Source organism: Xyrauchen texanus, chromosome 15, assembly GCF_025860055.1.
Source record: "Xyrauchen texanus isolate HMW12.3.18 chromosome 15, RBS_HiC_50CHRs, whole genome shotgun sequence".
In the NCBI taxonomy this organism is placed as follows: Eukaryota; Metazoa; Chordata; class Actinopteri; order Cypriniformes; family Catostomidae; genus Xyrauchen; species Xyrauchen texanus.
In genome coordinates this window covers 36,115,617-36,137,148 of record NC_068290.1, presented here as the reverse complement: position 1 = coordinate 36,137,148, position 21,532 = coordinate 36,115,617, and the positions used below count along the sequence as shown (strand labels likewise).

Below are 21,532 nucleotides of genomic sequence, written 5' to 3'. Positions count from 1 at the left end.
CATGAGATGAAAAGTCTTAATTATTAGATCCAAATTCATAACATTGAGAAAATAATGTCATAATTATGAGACACTAAGTCGTCATTATGAGATTAAAAGTAATAATTATTAGATTTAAAGGCATATTTATCACAAATAAAAAAAAATATAAGATACTATATCATTTAATGGCATATAAAGACTAAAAGTAATACTTATTAGATACAAAATCATAATTTTGACATAAATAGTCAAAGTATGAGATAGTAAGTCATAATTGATTTTCAATAAATGTATTTGATAAAAATCACAATTATAAGATACTATTCTATTTTTATTTCATAATTATGATTTACTATCTCATAATTGTGATGTTTAATCTCATAATTATGAGCGTTCACTTTTCCATTGAATAAAACTTTTTCATTCTCATAAATATGACTAGGTATCTCATGATCATGAGGGAAAGGAATTTCATAGGGCTTTTACTGAGTTGCTATTGTACATGTAGAATTTTTGTTATAAAGAAGAAAAGGCAACATTTGTCGCCTAATGTAGCGGATGGGGAACATCTGCGCATGTGCACTCCACACACAGCAGAACATTTTGTGGCGTGAGCGGACGGAGGAGCGGGGCTGCGCATGCGCACTGCGGGCAGTATTCAGCCCTTCCATGACATCCAGCGGGACTGACTGATTCTGTTGCGCACACGGACAGAGGAGCGATCGTCAAATACATGATCCGCTTAATCCCTCAACCCTCCCCAACAGCCAGGACTGCAAGATAATTGCGTGTTAAAGTGGAATCAACAGGCTGAACGGACGCAGAGACGGATATAACGGTGATTTTGTGTCTTTAACGATCGGAATTTGTCGAGGATGAGGTTGATCAAGAGCACACATGCGGATGGAGGCGAGAAACACGAGCTGGCTCCTCCTTTCAGAAACCCGTTCGTGCATGATTTAAGATTCACAACACTTCAAAAGCTGCAGGTACAATATGCGTTGCGTGTTTGTGTCATGCATGAGGTGGATGTGTGATGTAGGCCATGGACAGTAAGCGATGCTCCTTTGCTTGTGTGCTATCAGTTCCTCTCTGGCCTGCTCAAATGAGAGTTTGCGTCCTGTGATACATGTTGCACACAGTTTCAAACAGCCTAACAGGACTTAGCATATGGTAAATGTTGAGCAATTGCGCTTTTATAGCTGTAGGGTCATCAACACATGCTCGCATGTGAAACTACAACGTGGCTTTTGTCTTTTGTGCAGATCTGCACCATGAGCTGCTGTTTGAAACATGCCAATGTGTTGCATACCAAACATGTGTGAGATAACATGGTGGCCTGGTAAATGTTGTTTGGATGTGTGTTAGTTTGAGTACTGCAGAGAGATGGCAGGTGCTGGTCAGATAATCAGCTTTAAAGGGTGAGGATGAACACATGTCTGTGCATTCATGGAGGTCCATATCAGTAAACTTCTATTTTTTTTTCTTTACAAAACCAGTGCTGTTCAATTAAATTGAACTCTGCTCTGTAGGTCCATACAATACAAGTGAACAGGGACTGAAACTTTTAAGCTCAAATAGCATATAAAGGCAGCATTAAAGTAATCCATACGACTCCAGTGGTTAAATCCATATCCACATTTATCATTTCACTTCTGAAGATAAGAAAATCTCCAGTTTCACTTTCACTTTCAAAATGTGGAAGAATGTGAAAGTGGCGATTTATAGTAAAATGTGACTTAAATGGTAATCTATTTTTCACCCACTCCTATCATGTCACTTCTGAAGATATGGATTTAACCACTGGAGTCATATGGATTATATTTATACTGCATTTATGTGCTTTTTGAAGCTTTAAAGTGCTGCTTACCATTCACTTGCATTGTAACCACTAACAGAGTAGATACATTATTCTACAAAATCTTTGTTTGTGTTAAGCAGAAGTAAATTATAATTTTGGGTGAACAATTCCTTTAAAGGTGCACTCAGTAACTCAGTAACTTTTTTCTTTTTTTTAAGATTCATTTTGACTTGACACCTAGTGGCAGGAGGCACATAATTCAAAATCAATAGTTTTCAGTTTCAGGCGCCATTGTAGAAATTCACTATTCACAGTTGGCCATAATTACTTTAATCCATGAGTGAAAGTGTCCAATAACAGGGAGGTTACTGAGATTAAGCAAGTAGTATTCAGTTGGTCATGTGATTCTAACATGGCAGCCCCCATTTAGGGACCCTCTCCATGTAGATTTAAACAGCTTTGATAAGGTTACTGATATGACTACAGTCCTCTTCTCGTGTAAGTATTCATGATTTTAAATTAATATATATATATATATATATTTTTTTAGTCAATGTTTTTTAATGAGGAATGAAAAATGACTGCGTGTGCCTTTTAAATAAAACAAATCTTAGATTTAATTATCACTACATGATTCACAGTGAATAATCCATGTTCTGTCATCTATTACAACATGCACAGAGTTATGCTCTACTGTGGTGATGTTAGCATATGAGTGGGTTCACACATTTGCTGTATTAAATTTGGCTGAACAACAAAATATAAACTCCAGCAACATTCCTCGCATCCAGCTCCCACCTTGGTCCATCCCATTCAGCGGCAGATGCACTGAATAGTTGTAGGAAGAGGGTGGGTATTCTTACTAGAAAGCATTTGATTGGACAAGGTTTCTCAACTTCTGTGACGTCATTGATTTTTCTGAATCTTTTTTAGCTGGAAGAGAGAGACTGCAGATTTTAAAATTGTATATCTTCTGTAAACAAAATTTGTGAACATTTAGAAGTACACTAGCATTAAGCATTACTTTAATGGGCTAAAAGCAGCAAAACTTACATTTTGATTTCACATGGCCTTAAGCAGACAAAATTACACACGCCAACTTTAACATGGTCAGGGTCACAAGGTTGTTTGCATTTGAGAAGCAACCTGGAGGTATAGAGACCGAGCGCAACGTGTCATAATCTGAAGACCACGGCCACCGGGGGGGGGGGCAATCCAGCCGTCTCCGTTGACTTTGCATTGCGAGAGGCTGCCTCCTTGTCATTTATAGCATATAACAAAAGACAGAAAAATGCCTAAAAGCTGCTGTGTGACAAGGTGTACACAGCAGCTTTGAAGCGCAATTGACAGTTCAATTTGACTTAACAATTGAGAATATGGACCAATTGAGAATATGGACCGTCTAAAACTTATGTGTTTTTTTTTATGCACATTAGTGGAATGGGATGCTCTTTAACAGCCAGGAATGTTCTTTGCAATAATATAACTTGGCGCTGTATTGTTTAGTTATCCAATGCACCCCAGGGCTTGACAATAAGGACTGCCCGATGGCCCGAGGCCAGTGTGAGAGATTCAGGCCAGTTGCTAGAATGGTCAATTGCCGATCGGGCCAGGGCTGCGTTTATAACATTAGTGCAAGCAAATAACAAGCAAGAGAGAACAAAGCCTTCTAACCAAGGAGCGAGCGCTAGTATATTTATCTCGCAAAGACGCGCAAATGCATAATATACTGAACGCGCCAAGGCACAGTCGCGTGCATGCACAAGATCGTGCAGACACAGAGCGCACTCTCTTAGCACAGTCCTCGCTCTTTTCCAAGTGTCTTTGCAGCAGCTATTACCAATGTGTAGAAAATGGCAGGAAAAAAACACAATTAATGAAGTTCTTAGTGGGATTTAACGTTATGTGCAACATTTTGAGTATCCCCGCACGTTCCGTGTTCACAGTGGTGAAAATTGGTAATCCACACATTGGAACACAAGAAGCAACAGTTTCAAAAATCCATGTCTCTCCATGCATATGTCTCATCTCTCTTCGTGCAGCTTAGTCTGTTTAACATGCATGTGCTCTTTTTAAAAAAATTTTTTTTTAAAAATCGCTAGTTTTATTCCCACTGTAAAACAAACAAACACATTTTCTCTCAATAATTTGCCTGAAGTGATTGAATAAACTTTGTTAAACCCCAGTTATAGACAAGTCTGGAAATCACGAGCTGCTCAATATCCAAAATGTAAGAATACCTTAATTAGGTAATGTTTCAAATCGTAAACATTAATTCGACATGAAAATGTCGTTTGATATGAAAAAAAGCAAGATCACTACGGCTATTATTGCATGAGCTGTTCAGCTGCGTGGTGAAGATGAATATTTGAAACGGTCTACTTCAAATCATCCTCATGAAACACCTGTTATATGTCTCATTTCTGGACCATACAGGTGTTTTTGTTCTTTGTATATTAGTCAGTGTTGGTCTTGTTTGGGTTGTCTGATTTCATGTTATATACACATTAGGCCTAATATCTACTTACTGTATATTACACATCACAACTGATTTAGTAGCAAGTCTGTTCTCTCAGCCAATAATCAAATCTTTAACTCAGTGACTCAATCTTTGATCCTTCTTGTGAAAACACTACACATGGGCAAAAGTTGCATGACTAAACAGGTGACTGAAAACCCATCATCTCCCCCACACAAATCTTGGCTTAAAAACACATGAGTAAATGGTAGGACGGCTGAGGTTAATATGATGCATTTATTAATTTATATCTGTAAAGTGCACATATGGGATTAAATCATAAATCATATCTTGCAAATTGTAAATGTTATTCAATTCTGGGGGACATTTGTATTTTACATTTTTTTTTCTCCCCAATTTGGAATGCTCAATTCCCAATGCGCTTTAAGTCCTTGTGATGGCATAGTGACTCCCCTCAATCTGGGTGGCGGAGGACGAATCTCAGTTCCCTCCACGTCTGAGACCGTTAATCCGCACATTTTATCACGTGGCTTGGCAGTCAGCATCTTTACTCGCTGTGCTACCCAGTCCCCTGGGAGACATTGTATTAAAAACAAAAAATATGTACGAAATATTCATCTTCGGACATATTATTTTTAAAGCCATGATGGTAAATACAGCTATTTGTCATTTTTTTTGTTGGGGCCAGTGAATATTTTGGCAGGGCCAGTAAAAATCTGAAGCACTGGCCCAACCGGGGGTGTTGAACGAAGGAAACAACGTCAATTTAAAAATCAGCCGAATTTAAAATTAAAATGTAGTTTCTCAGCCCAATTGACAGCCCTAGTGCACAGTTATTCATTACATGCTACGCATGTCCCCGGCATAATAAACACTGGAGCGGATTTACTTTATGGAGAATAGAGACTTCATCCACAAGAGGTGAGTCAGTTGTGTGAGAGAGATGGGCACTCTCTATCATATGAGCCAATTTAGTCAAAAACTAACATACACAAGAGAGACCCATCGTGTGCTTGATAGAGACTGAACATCAGCCAGAAAAAAATATATAGTTTTAAAATTTTAAACTTCAGCAAATTATTATTTTTCTTATTTTTTTTTTATACAGTATCTGTGTATATATAGTAGGGGTGTGCGATATTGACAAAAAATGATATCTCTATTTTCTGGGATTTTGCTGATAACGATAAACGGACAATATTCTGCGTCCAAAAAAAAAAAAAACATTGTAGAAATCTTATATTGTACTAGTTCCCTCTTATAACATATTAATAACATAGCATGATAATATTGATTGTTGATTTTATTAATCAAAATAATATATTGAAAGAAAAGAGGTCTTTATTATTTAAAACTGAAGCATTTAAAGGTGGGGTATGTGATTTTCTTTTTTGATCATTTTTTCAAAATAACTTGAAATCCTATTCCTAACCCACTTACTGGCTGTAAATTAGAAGCACTGAAATGAAAATTAAGCAATTTAATCATCTGTGGAACGGGCAGGACTCGAAAAACTCCAGCCAATCATTTTCAAGACCATCTAGAATCATTGGACAGAAAATGTGTCAATCAAACGGTCGTACCATGCCCCCTCCCCCCACCACCCTGGCGCGCGTGTCCCGTTCGATGCGCATACTCAAAGCTCGTGACCCAGTAACAGGAAGCGATTGCATTTATGTATGGAGAATAGAGCTTTTATAGTGCTAGTGGGGTTGTTCCACATTTCTATGAATCCTGTTTTGAATAGAAGACCGCTGTACAGACGCCAGGGCTGGCGATGTTCTTTTTTTACAGTTATGAGAAAATCAGCTCTACACCTTTCAAGAGTGGTATGCGACCCCCTCCTCCTGCTGTGTCAACAATTTGCTCTGAAAAATTGTCTGACAGGTGAATGCACTGTTTGACTAGTGAGTCTAGAACACTGCTAGAACACTGCGCATCTGAGTTTTCGCTCGTGCATGATTGCGCGTCCATGTTTTTCGAATGGGTGGAGTCAGGGCCAGCGTTGGAGGAGAGAAGGTAGGACCTTAGAGTTGTGTTTTTTCAAAATCTGCCGGCCGTTTTGCAAATCACATACCCCACCTTTAAGTAAGAACAATACAAAACCCTGCTCTGCTGTAAGGTAAACTGTGCAGCATACAAGCAAGAAGCAAAAATATGACATTGTAAGAGCACGCGCACACACACACACAAACATCCAAAAAAAAAAGAATACCTTGATCAGACTTCGCTTTGGATAAAAGCATCTGCCAAATGCATGAATCTAAAATGTAAATTTGGCCAATGTGATACTTTCGGTATCTGCCAATGTTTGGTCAGTGTTACTGTTAGTTCGCAAATCTACCAACACCCTTGTCAGTGGATAGTGCACATACATATATATATATATATATATATATACACACACATTTTAATTAGGGCTGTGAATTGATAACATTTTTAACTAATTAATCACACAGTTTTATGTGATTAATCGAGATCAATAATTTTAAATGGTACATTAAAACAAGCATTCAAATATAATTATAAAAATATTTAGCTCACACATTTGCCTCAAAGAACTTGCAAGTAATTGTTTATTCATTATTAATGTTTTTAATAATAATTAAAATATTTACATGTTAAAACATGTTTTGGTTTTAGTTTAGAGTTAATTCAACAGTTTTAAAGGTATAAATCTTTGGTATACACTATGGTTGCCACGGTGTACGGTGTTACCGGTTTTACATGGTACAACACCGCTGTGAAATTTTATCAAAGAAAGCCAGATGTTCTTTAACAACATATCACATTACACAGGCAGCAAAGTACACAAACTGACAGAAGACGTTTATTTGCAGGTAGCGAATATAATGTGCATGGTGGGTAACTGTAAGATGTCTCGGATTCAGAATGACTCAAGAAAAGCTATTAAAATAACAAAGTGGTCAAACTTACCATCACATTTACCGTCAGGCAAAGGCGGAAGATTACTAATACATATCAAGATTTAAAAACAATTATAAATGCTAACATAATAATTATAATGATGATAATAATCACTTTATAATATACATCATGGTTCGAGGTGAACATGTTTTTGTATTATTTTATGATTTAATCACAGATATACACTCTATATATAGAGTGACCCTGCAGAGTTGCGTTCACAATGAACTGCTCTCTGGAAATGAACCGAACTAAACTCAAAGCACCTCCTGAGCTGAAATGGTCATTTGCAGCATTCTCTTAGATGATACTATTCTTGCTATTTTTTAAAAATTTTTTCAGAAGACTGAAACAAATAAGAGTGAGAACCCTTTACACGCGCGTTCCACCAGACTGCACGACTCTGAACAAATAGTGTGTCAGACATGCACATAGATGGCTTTTCTATCATCTGTTGTTAAAAATATAATGAAGTGGGTTTCTTCAAGCACGTGTCTGTGTGTCTAACGGCATTTCTTGTGTCATTCTGAATCTGAGATGTCTTGCAGTTACCCACCATGCACATTGTATTCGCTTCCTGCAAATAAACATCTTCTGTCAGTGTGTACTTTGCTGCCTGTAAAATGTGATATGTTGGTAAAGAACATCTGCCTTTCATTGCGTTATTTAGGTTCATTTATCATGGGTCGCAACTATTCAACTCTTCATCAGGCAACTATCATTTTTTTAAAGCTATTCTATTCATTAGGCTATTGTATTGATTTATTCGAAGCGGTATCACCGTACACCGTGGCAACCATTGCGTATACCAAAGATTTATACCTTTAAAACTGTCGAATTAACTCTAAACTCAAACCAAAACATGTTTTAACATGTAAATATTTTAATTATTATTAAAAACATTAATAATGAATAAACAATTACTTGCAAGTTCTTTGAGGCAAATGTGAGCTAAATATATTTATGATTATATTTGAATGCTTGTTTTAATGTACCATTTTAAAATTATTGATCTCAATTAATCACATAAAACTGTGCGATTAATTAGTTAAACATTGTCTATCAATTCACAGCCCTAATTAAAATGTGTGTGTATATATATATATATATATATATATATATATGTATGTGCACTATCCACTGACAAGGGTGTTGGTAGATTTGCGAACTAACAGTAACACTGACCAAACATTGGCAGATACCGAAAGTATCACATTGGCCAAATTTACATTGTAGATTCATGCATTTGGCAGATGCTTTTATCCAAAGCGAAGTCTGATCAAGGTATTCATTTTATAATAATTATTTTTTTTTGTGTGTGCGTGTTCCCTGGGAATCGAAAACTTTACCTTGGGGTTATTAACGCCATAATCTACAGAGCTACACTGTCTTTCCACAGTACAATGAATATAATTTTTTTTACAATATGAGCATTTTTGCAATTATACGGCAAAAAAAAATGGTTATCTACTATATGTACATTGCATGGACCCGATTTCTCACTAACTAATCATATTCACATGTAAATCTGTGAGTAAGTGCATAAGTAAAGGTGTTTGACCAGCAGTCTTTTCAAGGACTGACAAACAATTAGCATGGACTCAATTGACCTCATGAAACCTTTAGCATCACAATGTCAAAGGCTTCAGTTCTCAATACCATGCCTCTGAAATCTCCCAGCTCTCTAATTAACAGATAGATCATAAAGCCTCAGGTAATGAGCCATTAAAAACTAAATGTGCTTGTTTGTCAGACACCTAGACATGGCCCCTTGGCTAGTCTGCTGTTTCATTGTTTTGTCACACTGCATTTGGACTATGTCCTAACATGACCCTGTTAATCTTTCCTTGCCTTGTAATGTGTCATGTGTCAGATGAATGTGATTTCAGACCAATTTGCCTCTTAAAAGCTATTTTATGATTAAAAAGAATATATCGACTGGGTCTTATGTTTTATGCATAAATCTAAAAGTAATCAACGCAACATCTCAAGTTGCCAAGTATAGGACAGTTATTCCTTTGTGTGATGATGATTTTGTAAGGACAATAAGTTCAAAAGTTGTGATCACAGTCTTCTAAAAGGATTTAAAATGAACTGCTTTTGGGGCCATTAGTAGCACAAACACAGCAGTTTTGTCCAAGCTGGGACTAATTATTTGCATTTGTACAATGTCCTAGCAGAAAATTACAAGTAATCACCTTTTCAAATCAACAAATTCCAGACATTTTCAGCAATTGTGTCCCAAATTGTCTTAGCAGCAAAACTAAAAACAAGTGAAACGAATATCACAAGTTAATATGATACAAAAGACTACAAACCCATGATAAGAATGCATGGGGTGCTTGGGATGCCCAGTCCAGTAGCAGTTGTGTCCTGTTGTTGGAAAAGAAAACATCAAAGAAACACTATGAATGTCATGAACTATGTTTCCAATGGATACAGTGTTTCCCCATACACATACTTGCATCATAAATGACTAGTAAGAATTAAATTTGTTTCTAGTAACTACAATAAGCCTAAACCTCGCACGCTATATTTGCGCAACAAGATAATAGTCTGGAGAGGATCCACTGAGAATTGATTACACGGCATCTATTAAGTCGGACCAATCAGTAAACTAATTGGGAGGGAGCAGCTAAGAATCAGCCTGATCTCGCATAATAATTGCCAGGTGTGTGCCAATTTCTCTTTAGCTGAAATCGGTATACATTGACCGAATTTGAAAACACTGCCTCCTGAGGCTAAAGCGGTAAGTATCGGTATACATTGACCGAATTTGAAGACACTGCCTCCTGAGGCTAAAGCGGTAAGTGTTTCAGAGCATATAAACAAGTGTGACATCTATCTATAGCTAGGAGAGGATGCCAGAAGCCAGTTGTAAAAAAATATATATATATATATATATAATGGTATTATTATTTTGTGTGTGTGTGTGTGTGTGTGTGTGTGTGTGTGTAGGGACAAAAATGTAACCACCTTATCATGCTCATGATTGTTTATGCAAACGTGATTACTTCCTGGTTTGATTGTTAATTGAACTGTGGTCTCCCATGCAACTGATGCAACGCACTACCAGTCCAGCCAGGAGGGAAAGTAATAGTTTTTGAGCCATTCCAAATATGTCCGATGGGAGATGGGGCATGTCAGTGAGTCTGCATACTATTGTCGATCCTAGGGTACTGGAACTTTTGGAAACAGCATGCAGACTTCCCATGTGATCATGTTGTAAGCATAGATCATAGTGTCAATGTTAAAAGTAAGGATTCTGTCCTGGTCAGGAATTCCATTTGTTAGGAAACAAACCAAAGAAGTTGGATTTTACTGATTTCTTTGATTTTTGGTTTCAGGGAGAGATGGGTTAACAAGGTGAGAGAGACCATAGAGAGCACCAGCAGTGCAAAGTGGGTCAAATATGAAAAAAAATATTTTTCCTCTAGACAAATATTAGCCAGTAGCTCATACATAACGTTTTTTTTTTTCTCCAGTTAATAATGAATCGTGTTTTACTTTCTTCCCATGTGTGACTAGAGCAGGTCATCGTTCAGAGAATTCACATGGAGCGAGTGGGCATGTTGATGATGTTGATGACATGGTATAGCTGCTTTGTACCCCTTGCCTGTATATTGCTTTCCATCTCCTGTCCAACATCCAAGAGAATTAGCCACCTCAAAAGCATCTTGAAAAAGCATCACCTATACGCAAACATTGCATAAGATCTAGGGTTGGGCGATGTCCCCTAAATTGGCAGTTGACGATGTTGACAGTAAAACATCGCGATGGACGATGATATCGTCGATGGGGTGGGTTATATAATTTCATATAGGCCTAATTTTCATAAATTATATGACAAATTATAATTTCGTTATTTTACTAACCCAACTAATGACTCGTCGGCGCTTTATCAGTAGGTTGCACGACACGTGAAGCATTTTTTTTTTTAGCTTTCACTTAAGAAGAGTTGTGCACTATTTATTTTAATATATCTCTTTACATAAATACTATTTTCCACTTAAAAACTATAATTTCGTTATTTTACTATCCCAACTGACTCATCCGGCTTTCCAATAGGTTGCACGTAAGGGGGAAAATATTTCTTCCACTTAAGAAGAGTTGTGCACTTTTAAGCACTTTTTATTTTAATATATCTCTTTACATAGATATTTTTTTTCTACTGAAAAACTATAATTTCGTTATTTTACTAGCCCAACTAATTAGTAGCCTACTCATCCGGGATTTTTAATATAATGCGCCTAAGAAAAAAAAGTCGTCTTTGGGCAGCCTTCTTGCGAAGAGAGCAGCCACAGCCACGCTCACTGATGAGCAAAAGGTCGAGGCAGAAATGACCATGTACCTGCAGGAAATGGCCATTGATGGGGAAGAGGACCCGCTGACTTGGTGGAAAACGAACGACAAAAGGTTTCCGTTCATTGCAAGATTAGCACGGAAATATCTGTGCATATGTGCTACCAGTACTCCATCAGAGCGGGTCTTCAGCACAGCGGGTAGTGTAGTTACTCCAATCCGCAGCTTATTAAAACCAGATAAAGTGAATATGTTGGTATTTCTGGCCAGAAACATCGAAATTTAAACATGGTCTATGGTGAAAGATAGTAGACTTCTTTACGCATTTTTCGCCATCCGTTGCGGAGCTATTCGATTTTGCACATTATTTTGTAAACGTTCATTTGTGTAGTTCATATGACCACTTTACTATATTTCAATAACATAATTTATTTTGTAGCCTGTGCTGAAGTTAATTGTGCTGCTAATTATAAGTGAAATGTTAATGCCGAGTTTCGGTCTGAGTGTTGTCCCGTTTTCTTGTTTTATTTGTTGTTCTTCTATGTTTTAATAAATGTGTGTTATTCATATTCACCTTGTTTCTTTCATTTGATTTGACATTATGGATTTATGGCCAAGGAAATTTTTCTTTAAAAGTATTAACCAGACAAAAGTTATTTGACGTTCGCTGGTTTGGGTTTATCTTAAACTGCCGCTTCAGTGTATACAAGAGCTATGTGACAATGAGCAAGATTTTCTGAGACACTACAACTACTAATAATGAATTAATAAAGGCTATTTTCTTGTAGCCTACAACATAAAATATTTTAATCTAAATGTACAGTGTAAGACATGTAAAAAAAAGACGAAGCTAACAATCAATATTTGTGTAGCCTGCCTGACACGGTATTTTCACAGACTAACACGTCACGTCTCTGGCATATACTACAGTATTTAAAATAGCATATATGCATTAGTTATATTCTCAATTTAATTTACAGAGCAATCCCTGCAGAGGTTTTAGGTTAACTATAGAAGAGACTAGGATTAGTGAGTCACACTAGCAAGACTCGCAAAAGGGGGCGTGGCATCACGATGGTGGCTCTACATCGTGATGTTGGTCAGCCATCACGATGGACGATGATATCGTCCATCGGCACAACCCTAATAAGATCTAATGACATGCCCATCAGTGAAATCACAGAGTGTACCATATTCAACAAGAAGAGGGTTAAAACTGCTGAGCTGCACTGCCTTCTTTTAGCATTGCTCTGAAGCTTTCCAATACTGAAATGTAATGATAGTGCCTCTTTTACCCTCTATCATTGTACCCTAGTGTGACTTTAACAGGCTGAACATAGTTATAATGCGTCTTGTAATATTGCTTTCGATGGTGTGTCGTTAAAGGGCCATTTGCACGTAAGCCCTTGTGCACAGGGCTCTGCTCGTATGCGCTCTTCCCAAGACATCTTAATGTCTCTGTTCGAACACCATACTGTTCAAGTTCTCGAGATAGCACATCTATTGTATACTCCTGTTTAATATCCAGAAGAGATTTTCATTTGCTATATCTTCAGTTGTGGAGGCTGGAACTAAATACTTTGCCTGCAAACCCAAGTAAAGCAGAGCCAGATTCTCTTTGGTATCTTGCACTTTAACACTCTCAACATACCTTGGTCTGCATCAGTTACACCAATTCCTTCTGGTACATTCTCTGCAACATGTGCTCCCTCACCTGGAAAAGACTGTTCTGCAACTTCGCATGGATGAACAGGTGCTATCTGGGTGACATTCCACATTCCTCTATGATATCTGGAAATATAAGATGAAAAGGATGTCTTTACGTTAAAAGACTTAGAACGTCCATCAAAGGGACAAGTTACAGTCAGACCATCTTGTATGAGGCCACTCAAGTGAGACACAAGCCCTTTAACATCTACATATTCTCCACTCAAAAATTAAATGAACACTTTAACTGTACAGACACACCTCGGTTCCAAGTTTGTCTGGTTCTTTTGTCTGGACTTGTTTGTGGCTTATGAACAGCTAAGCAATTGAAAGAGGTAAACCTTTCACAATCTTTATGGCCACATAAGAATAATACATTGTTAACATGTCTGTGTGATCTGCAGTGCTTCAGGTATTCAGTAAATGAGATGCATTTAAATACACATACATTACAAGCCAACATAACGGTAAGACTGCCTTATCTAATCTTGCACCAGACTAAGAACAGGTTGTGAGGGGACTCGGATGAAGGAGGAATGATTGCTATGCCTTGTCAGGCTCTCATATGCAACTCTGATTGAATTTAGAGCATTGACACAAGCGTAAAGCTTTCACATGATGAGAAACAGATGCTGAAAATGTATATATTTTATTCAGAAAGAAAAGGTAAACTGGATTGTTAATAGATTAGCATGGTTTGGGTTCCCTCTCACTCTCTCTCACACCAGAGGCTAACAACTGAGCTAGGCCAGCAGCAGTCAACCACAGCCTCACCAGACTCAGCCGTTTCAGATCAAGATCATCACACGAATACTAAGATGTAATGTGTCAGCACCACCACTGTTGACTGATAAAGGCATATACACTAGCATTGAACTTCATGCATTTTATCACAACTGCTCAGCAACACCACTGCAGCAATATGCCGCATGCTTGAAACTATCCACTCAGCAGTACATAAACTGCATTGCCAACAATCAAAGGTTAATCAAAGTTAGGACACAGTAACACATATGCAGTCAGGGTACCTCTGGGAATATCAACAAAATCTTTCAACGCGTGACAATATGCACACGATGATTAATGTGCCAGGCCCTAAGTTAATTTGCCAAACAAGCCAGATAGCAACTAATTTAACGTTACTTAAACAGTTTAACATTTGCAGTCATTACAGTACCAAACTTTATTTATGTTGGCTAAGTTAATATAGTAGAAGAACATACCACGGCAGCCCAATATCTTGCTAACTAGCAGGACCAAGTTTTGCAACCCTGGTGGGGAAGCAGATGGCTAATGTTAGCATTTGAACATATCGGACCTTGTGCGGACTGCCTGAGGCTAAATTTGGGGCTAGCAAAGCCTTTATCTGCCTGACGTCCACTAAAGTATTAGTAATGGTTAAAAGTAAATAATTTTAAAATGAGTCTGTTTAATATTCCTGGCTTATCTGGTAACGGTAGACATGGGTTAACAAAAGCTCAGCAACTCTTTCCAACAAAAACTATCCTTAACATACCGTAAATCATTTTAGTTAAAAAAATACATTTTAATTCTTGATTTTTACCACAGAAGTGAGAGAGGTTACTCCAACTCTGAAATCCAAATGAAACTTTGACAGTGTTAAATGACAAGCATGTGTGATTGCCCCTGACTCTTGCACGTTTCATGGTTAGTGGGGGTTCTTGCTCCCACAATGCAATGTGTAATTCAAAATACCTGAAAAATCAATACAGAAAATTCCTTCATTTTAACGGTACATTGGGCCCTATTTTTGCTAACTTTTCTTAGTGTACTGCTTGCTCTGCTTTTTACAATGTTTGCCTTAAACAAATAATTACATGAATTTAAGTAGTTCGCATCTTTTTGAGAAATCTTTATGATTTAATAAATCTTCCACCTTTGTCTAATGGACATGTTAACAAGTGAGATGTGCATTAGATTTCTACTAAAAGTCCCTGTGAAGTGCTTTGACAAGCACAGTTCGATTTGGTGTTTTGATGTATTTTCTAATGAAACAGGAAGTGGGGTTGGGACATGTCAAATGACTAATCCCCCTTTTTAAAAATAGCCAGTAGACTTTAGTTTACAGCCACACTTGCATGAAATCCATTAGATTTCTTCCAAATTCCATTTGATTTTTTTCTCATTCAGTTTTTTCCCAAAAGCTGTGTTTGTCATTTTATATTTTCTGAATTCCGTTTTTAAAATTAAATATGATAGTGTTATTAAAATGAATTTATAGAATTTGAATCAACTGAAAAACAAAATATTTTAATGAACCATTACCTTGTTTTGATCTAATGAAGTGCTTCTGTACAGATCCTCACAGCACAATCCAAAACACAGTACTAGATTTCTGTAAAAACCTGTGCAGCAGAGCATCACATCATAGTTTAAATTGATGAAAACAGTATATTGTGAGATATTCCTTAAATGTAATTATAATTATTTGTTTTATTTTTTGTTACTACAGTCTAGTCAAATTGAGCTTTAATTTTGATAGAAAGCCGAATGAAGCAATTTGAATTGGTTTGAATTATTTTGACGACAGCTTCACATCTCCGGATCATCAGTTTGATATATGACTTAAATGTACTTAATAAACCACAAAAGGCTGCAATTTAATTAAAATAAATATGTAGTCTGCATGTGCTGCACACTTCAAGCTTAATGTGCGCTCTGTTGTCTGTAATTTATTACAAGAGCGCACATGATTATGATGTGTTATCAGTGTATGAGCGACTGGCTTCATTAAATGTATATTTAAAGGTGCAGCATTTTTTCCTCATTATGGTTTTACTCGTAAAGACATGAATTGTAATTTTGCAGTATACATTGTATCCGGAAAGTATTCGCAGCGCTTCACTTTTTCCACATTTTGTTATGTTACAGCCTTATTCCAAAATGGATTATATTAATTATTTTCCTCAAAATTCTACAAACAATACCCCATAATGACAACGTGAAAGAAGTTTGTTTGAAATCTTTGCAAATTTATTAAAAATAAAACATAAAATAAATCACATAAGTACATAAGTATTCACAGCCTTTGCCATGACACACAAAATTTATCTCAGGTGCATCCTGTTTCCACTGATCATCCATGAGATGTTTCTACAACATTTTCTACAAAAATTCAAACAAACTTCTTTCATGTTGTCATTATGGGGTATTGTTTGTGCTCAAACACAACTGTTTGCAGACCAGCTGTATCAAACACATGACCATTTGTGCCCAAATTAAACTACGATCCCGAAATTCTGCAACAGGAGAGTTTATTCGTGATAACAAGCAACAAACAACATAAAAGACGAGCTTGCACCCATAATTGCACTGATTTGCACACAACTAGGGAAAACACAGAAGAAAATAATGAGGCAGCAGTTCAGTAGATTTTGATGTTTTCATTTAATTATTTATTTTTCTCCCCTGATGCCTTTCTCTACCCTTGCGCTCACTCCGTTTCATTGGCTTTTGCTTTATTGCTGGTCACTCGCTTGGCAGGACAGTGCGCATTCCTGATGATAAAGGTTTGAAATCCATCGTAGCATTTGCGACAGGGTCGTGCGATCTTCTACTCGCAAAGCAAACAGATGGAACAGTGCATACGAGACACTTGATACATTTCTGAAGCAACAACTGTGTTTTTTAAAGCGCTTTAATATCACCTGTGCAGGTGAGGAGAGGAGAATCTGACAGCTGCACTCTCATAGAAGAAGATATGTCTCTCATCCTGGACCAGCAACTTCCAGTTGTGCTTAAAAATAAAAATGAATAGTATAGATGAATTTTAAACAATGTTTAAACAAAAATAAATACAATAATATAATCAGTTGAAGTAATAATAGTATTGTGTGTTTTGACGGAGAACCAATATTTTTTTTTCTTGTGCTTTAAAGAGATTGTTTTGGTCAAAGGTTCTAAAGAAAGACCTTTAGATCTTGTCTTAAACTATTGGCTGTTCCAAGATCCAGATGCAAAACAAAAGGTGATGGAGCTTTTGAAGTGAAGGCCCCACGATTATGGAAAAGCCTGCCCTGGGATATTAGATCTGCTGAATCTGTGTCTGTTTTATAGTATTGTTTAAAGACTCATTTGTATAGACTTGTTTTTACTACTTTGTGTTTTACGGAGTGTGCTTTGATTTTTATATTTTGTGAAGCACTGTGCTAAATTGCTAAAAGGCACTTTAAAAATAATGCTATAATTGAAAGTTATTGTTACAGTGGGTAGTTCCACACCTCTGGATAAGACCTTGGCCCAGTGTGATTTATTAAATCTTAAAATTCTGTGATTGTGTCTGCTGTAGTGTTTTCAAGACACCAAAATTTCAGAAGTTGGTACCAATACAATTTCATAATACTCAATACCACAGAACACATAGGTAATATGCTATTGAACACACTCCTGCCTCCTTCCAATTATATCCCTTTACAGTACAGTAAACAAGAACATGTTTCTCAATTCAGGGCTCAACACTTAAGGATTTTTTTCTACTGACCTGGTTGGGCCAGTGCTTCAGATTTTTACTGGCCCTGCCAAAATTTTCACTTGCCCCAACACAAAAATTACAAATAGCCATTTTTATCATCATGGCTTCAAAAAATATGTCCAAAGGTAAATATATTTTTCATATCTTATGTTTTTAGTACAATGTCTCCCTGGGTAGCTTAGCGACTGAAGATTCTGACTACCACCCCTGGAGTCATGAGTTCAAATCCAGGGCATACTGAGTGACTTCATCCAGGTCTCATAAGCAACCAAATTGGCCCGGTTGCTAGGGAGAGGAGAGTCATATGGGGTAACCTCCCATGTGTAGTGTTTTCACAAGAAGGATCAAAGATTGAGTCACTGAGTTAAAGATTTGATTATTGGCTGAGAAAACAGACTTGCTACTAAAACATAGCAATGCCCTGTGCAAGTTAAGATTTCATTACAGAAATGCATTACTATTGTATAATAATCAATATAAAATTAAATCAAATAATATTCAAGTTGACTGGTTCCAAAAAGATGATGAAGATGATGATGAATACTGGGCTGACATCATATCTCAAAGTAGACAAAAACAGGTTCTCGGTGGAATACGAAGACTGTTTTTTGTTTTACTAACTAATTTATTTGCTTGTTTGTTTGTGGCTAAAAAGTTCTGATTTTGGTTAGTTTTAAGAGGACTCAAGTGTGAACCCTCAAAGAGTAACCTAACCTAAACACTATCAAATTTTGGTCAAAAGGATCATTTAGCCTTTTTTTAATGTATGTGTGTGTATGTGTGTGTATGTGTGTGTGTGTGTGTGTGTGTGTGTCATATTGCTTTTTAAATCGCAATCGCAAATTTTTTAAAAAAAAAATCGCAATTATTATTAATTTGTTTTTTTAGATTGTTGCTGCTCTAGTCTGAATCTCCTTTTGTCTTCCATGGTGAAAAGACATATGGGTTTGAAACAATATGAGTATGTGATAAACCTTTTTTGAAAGAACTTTAATTACCTTTAATTTGCATTATTATAATAATTTTTTATGTTTACCTGCACGAAGCTGCTGAAAGCAGCAGAATCAGTTGTTCTCCTGGCCCTTGATTCCTGTACTCTTAGATGGAGAGCAACTGTATTTTTACAGTGTGCTCATCCCCTGCCTCTGTGCATTGATATGGGATTTGGCAGTCTGTTGGTCTGTTATCGACTCCATTCGATCGGCTCAGTGGAAACCAGACATCTTGAGCTTTTCCAAGCCACACTTTGCCAATGTTGTTAATTGGTCCACTTTGAAAGCTATCAGTGCGCAAATATGGCCTAGTGCTGATAAGAACAAGACAAATATTGACAATAGATATTCTCCGTGTCCATAACAGCAGTCTGCAGATAAGATTTGCTTCTGTTTTGGCATGCTTTTTGAATCGAAAGATTTAATTTTTAATTGATGCTTTGGGGTAAGGAATGCTAATATATAGGGGTGCACCGATCTAAATCGGGCAATATTAGTCTTAAATCCGTGATCGGCCGATCATGCCTAGAATCAGGGCCGATCTTTTTTGCAGCACGCAGGGAATCACACATACACTGCTACTATAATGAATGAGCACTTGCTCAGCCCTTGAAGCATGAGAGCCATTGGAGGTGAATTGTTGGCAATTCTAAGCAGTCATGAATTTAAACTTTCTGATATTATGTAATTCACATAAATATGCCTTTTTAAAAAATATATAAGAATTAATTGTGTATGAATATTAAGTTGCTAATTTCCTACAGACATTACGGTAGTTATTCTGACTCCAAGCAAAGTGATGAGGCTAGAGGCTGCTAACGGGTATAAAAATGTATTAAACATGTAAATACAAAGCTGAGTGAGTACACGTGATGTAACTCGAGTCATGACAATCAGATGTGGAAGGATAGAGACTGTTTGGAACGTTCTCGGTGTCGATCAAAGATGCAGGTGCTCTCAATATCTCATTAGTCACTCATCTCAGCACTATTCTGTGATTATCCCAATTTAAATCAGATAATGTTGGCCACAATAACACTAATAACAGATGTAACTGTTTAACCTTCAATAACGTCACCGCATCTTCATGCATTTGCTGAATAAATAGTGATTTGTGGTACAACAATACACCAAAGAGAGTAAACAAATGATAGATATTACTCATTCTCACTGGAGCAGTTTTACATCTTGCAATGGATATGTTTTTCTTAATTTTGTAAGTATCTCTGCTGTGTGTGATGCTCTCATGGTTTCTGGTTGCCTGTATGTCACAATGACCTTTTGATATTGCACCAAACTTATTCATAACTGTTTTCAATACAAATAAATGTTAGCAATTCAAAATGTATGTAATTTTGGTAACACTTATAGGGCACCTATTATTGCATTTAAAATGTTCCTAATATTGTTTTGGGAGTCCCCAACAACAGTTTTACATGCATGCAATGACAAAAAACACTTGTTGTCTTATAATATGCATTTATGTTTACCTGATTTGCTCACCGACTCCCAAATGATTCGTTCAACGACTCATTTTTCCAAACCCGTCCTTTGCGTGATGCTAATCTGCGGTGATTGGTCAGATGACCCAGTCAGTTGTGATTGGTATAATCTGTGCAGAGATTGTCGGAAACGGAATGCCCATCACCGCTTTGTAGTAAAAAAATCAAAATCAGAGAAGGAATTTGAGTTGATTTATGTTAGCGATCATAGCCCAAAGTTCGGTGGTAAACACCCAATCAGTTATTGTTTGCGTTAGCCCAACGCATAAACATATTGGTAAAGCACTGCATTACTACAAGTTATTGCTCTATTCTTTATGACAACTCCAATAACATCGACAAACATTTCATATATTTCAAAAAAATTGACATTGGAGACCTAGAAGCTGCGCTGAGCATAACTTACACAACACACACAAATACTTATTAAGCATGCTAAAAAACACATAAAAGCAACAATTATTAATAATACTTACAGGTTGTGATTCGGAGGAGGAAGCTGATCCAAATAAACTTGGTACTGAACCTTCCTTCAGTATCAGCCGGCTCGCGAATCCACACTTGAAAGCATTCATGTTCGTAAAGCAATCGTCATTAAAATGACGCGAACACAGCACAAGGGTCGGGCTATACTTGTGTGGTATAGTTGTAAATATAAACTCTAGCCACTGATTCTTCACATGCTCATCCCTGGGCAGTGAAAAAAAGGTTGCTTTTGATATGCACTTCAGAACAAAGTGTCTTGTTGTCGACATGATGTTTTCAAGTTTTCCCTGGTGTCTGCGCGCGCAATGAGTGGGCGCGGCCAATTTGATAATTTTTCGTCTTGACGTCACAACGAAAAGGAAAATGACTCGTTGGAAAATCGATTCATTACATTGACTCAGAGTCGACTCCTACGTTTGAGAGATAATAACTTTTTTTACGGTGAACTTTCATATATAAAACTTTGCAGGATGTTTTTGTTCACTTAAATCTGTTACACACTACATGAAAGGTAATTTTCAAAATTCCATAATAGGTGCCCTTTAATAAAAAGGTAAAAATTTTGTATCATTAGTTAATGCATTGGGTATCATGAACAAACGATTGCTTTTAGAGCATTATCTTGAATGAGTATATTTTTTTTCTTTACTGCTCTAGCAGAAGTATGAACAAGTGAAAAAATACACTTATCAAAATACACTAATATTTAAGATACATTCTCTTAAAGCAAGTCTAAATCAAGTAAATATTGGTACTAGGGTTGAGGATCAACAACTACATCGTTATACAGTACACATCGTGATGTGTGTATATATGAATACTTATCTCAACATCACTATCCTTCACATTTAGGGATGAACA

General features: G+C 36.8%; 1 protein-coding gene across 1 annotated transcript in view; it reads left to right on the top strand.

Annotated features, from left to right (window-relative positions):
- Nucleotides 1-661: 661 nt before the first annotated feature.
- The window catches only part of LOC127655451 (lysophosphatidylcholine acyltransferase 1-like), a 74,716-nt gene continuing 53,845 nt past the window's right edge, over nucleotides 662-21,532 (top strand). The window contains exon 1 of the mRNA XM_052143279.1: nucleotides 662-971. Coding sequence (XP_051999239.1) covers nucleotides 858-971 — 114 coding nt within the window. The 5' untranslated portion in view covers nucleotides 662-857. The remainder of the gene's footprint in view (nucleotides 972-21,532) is intronic.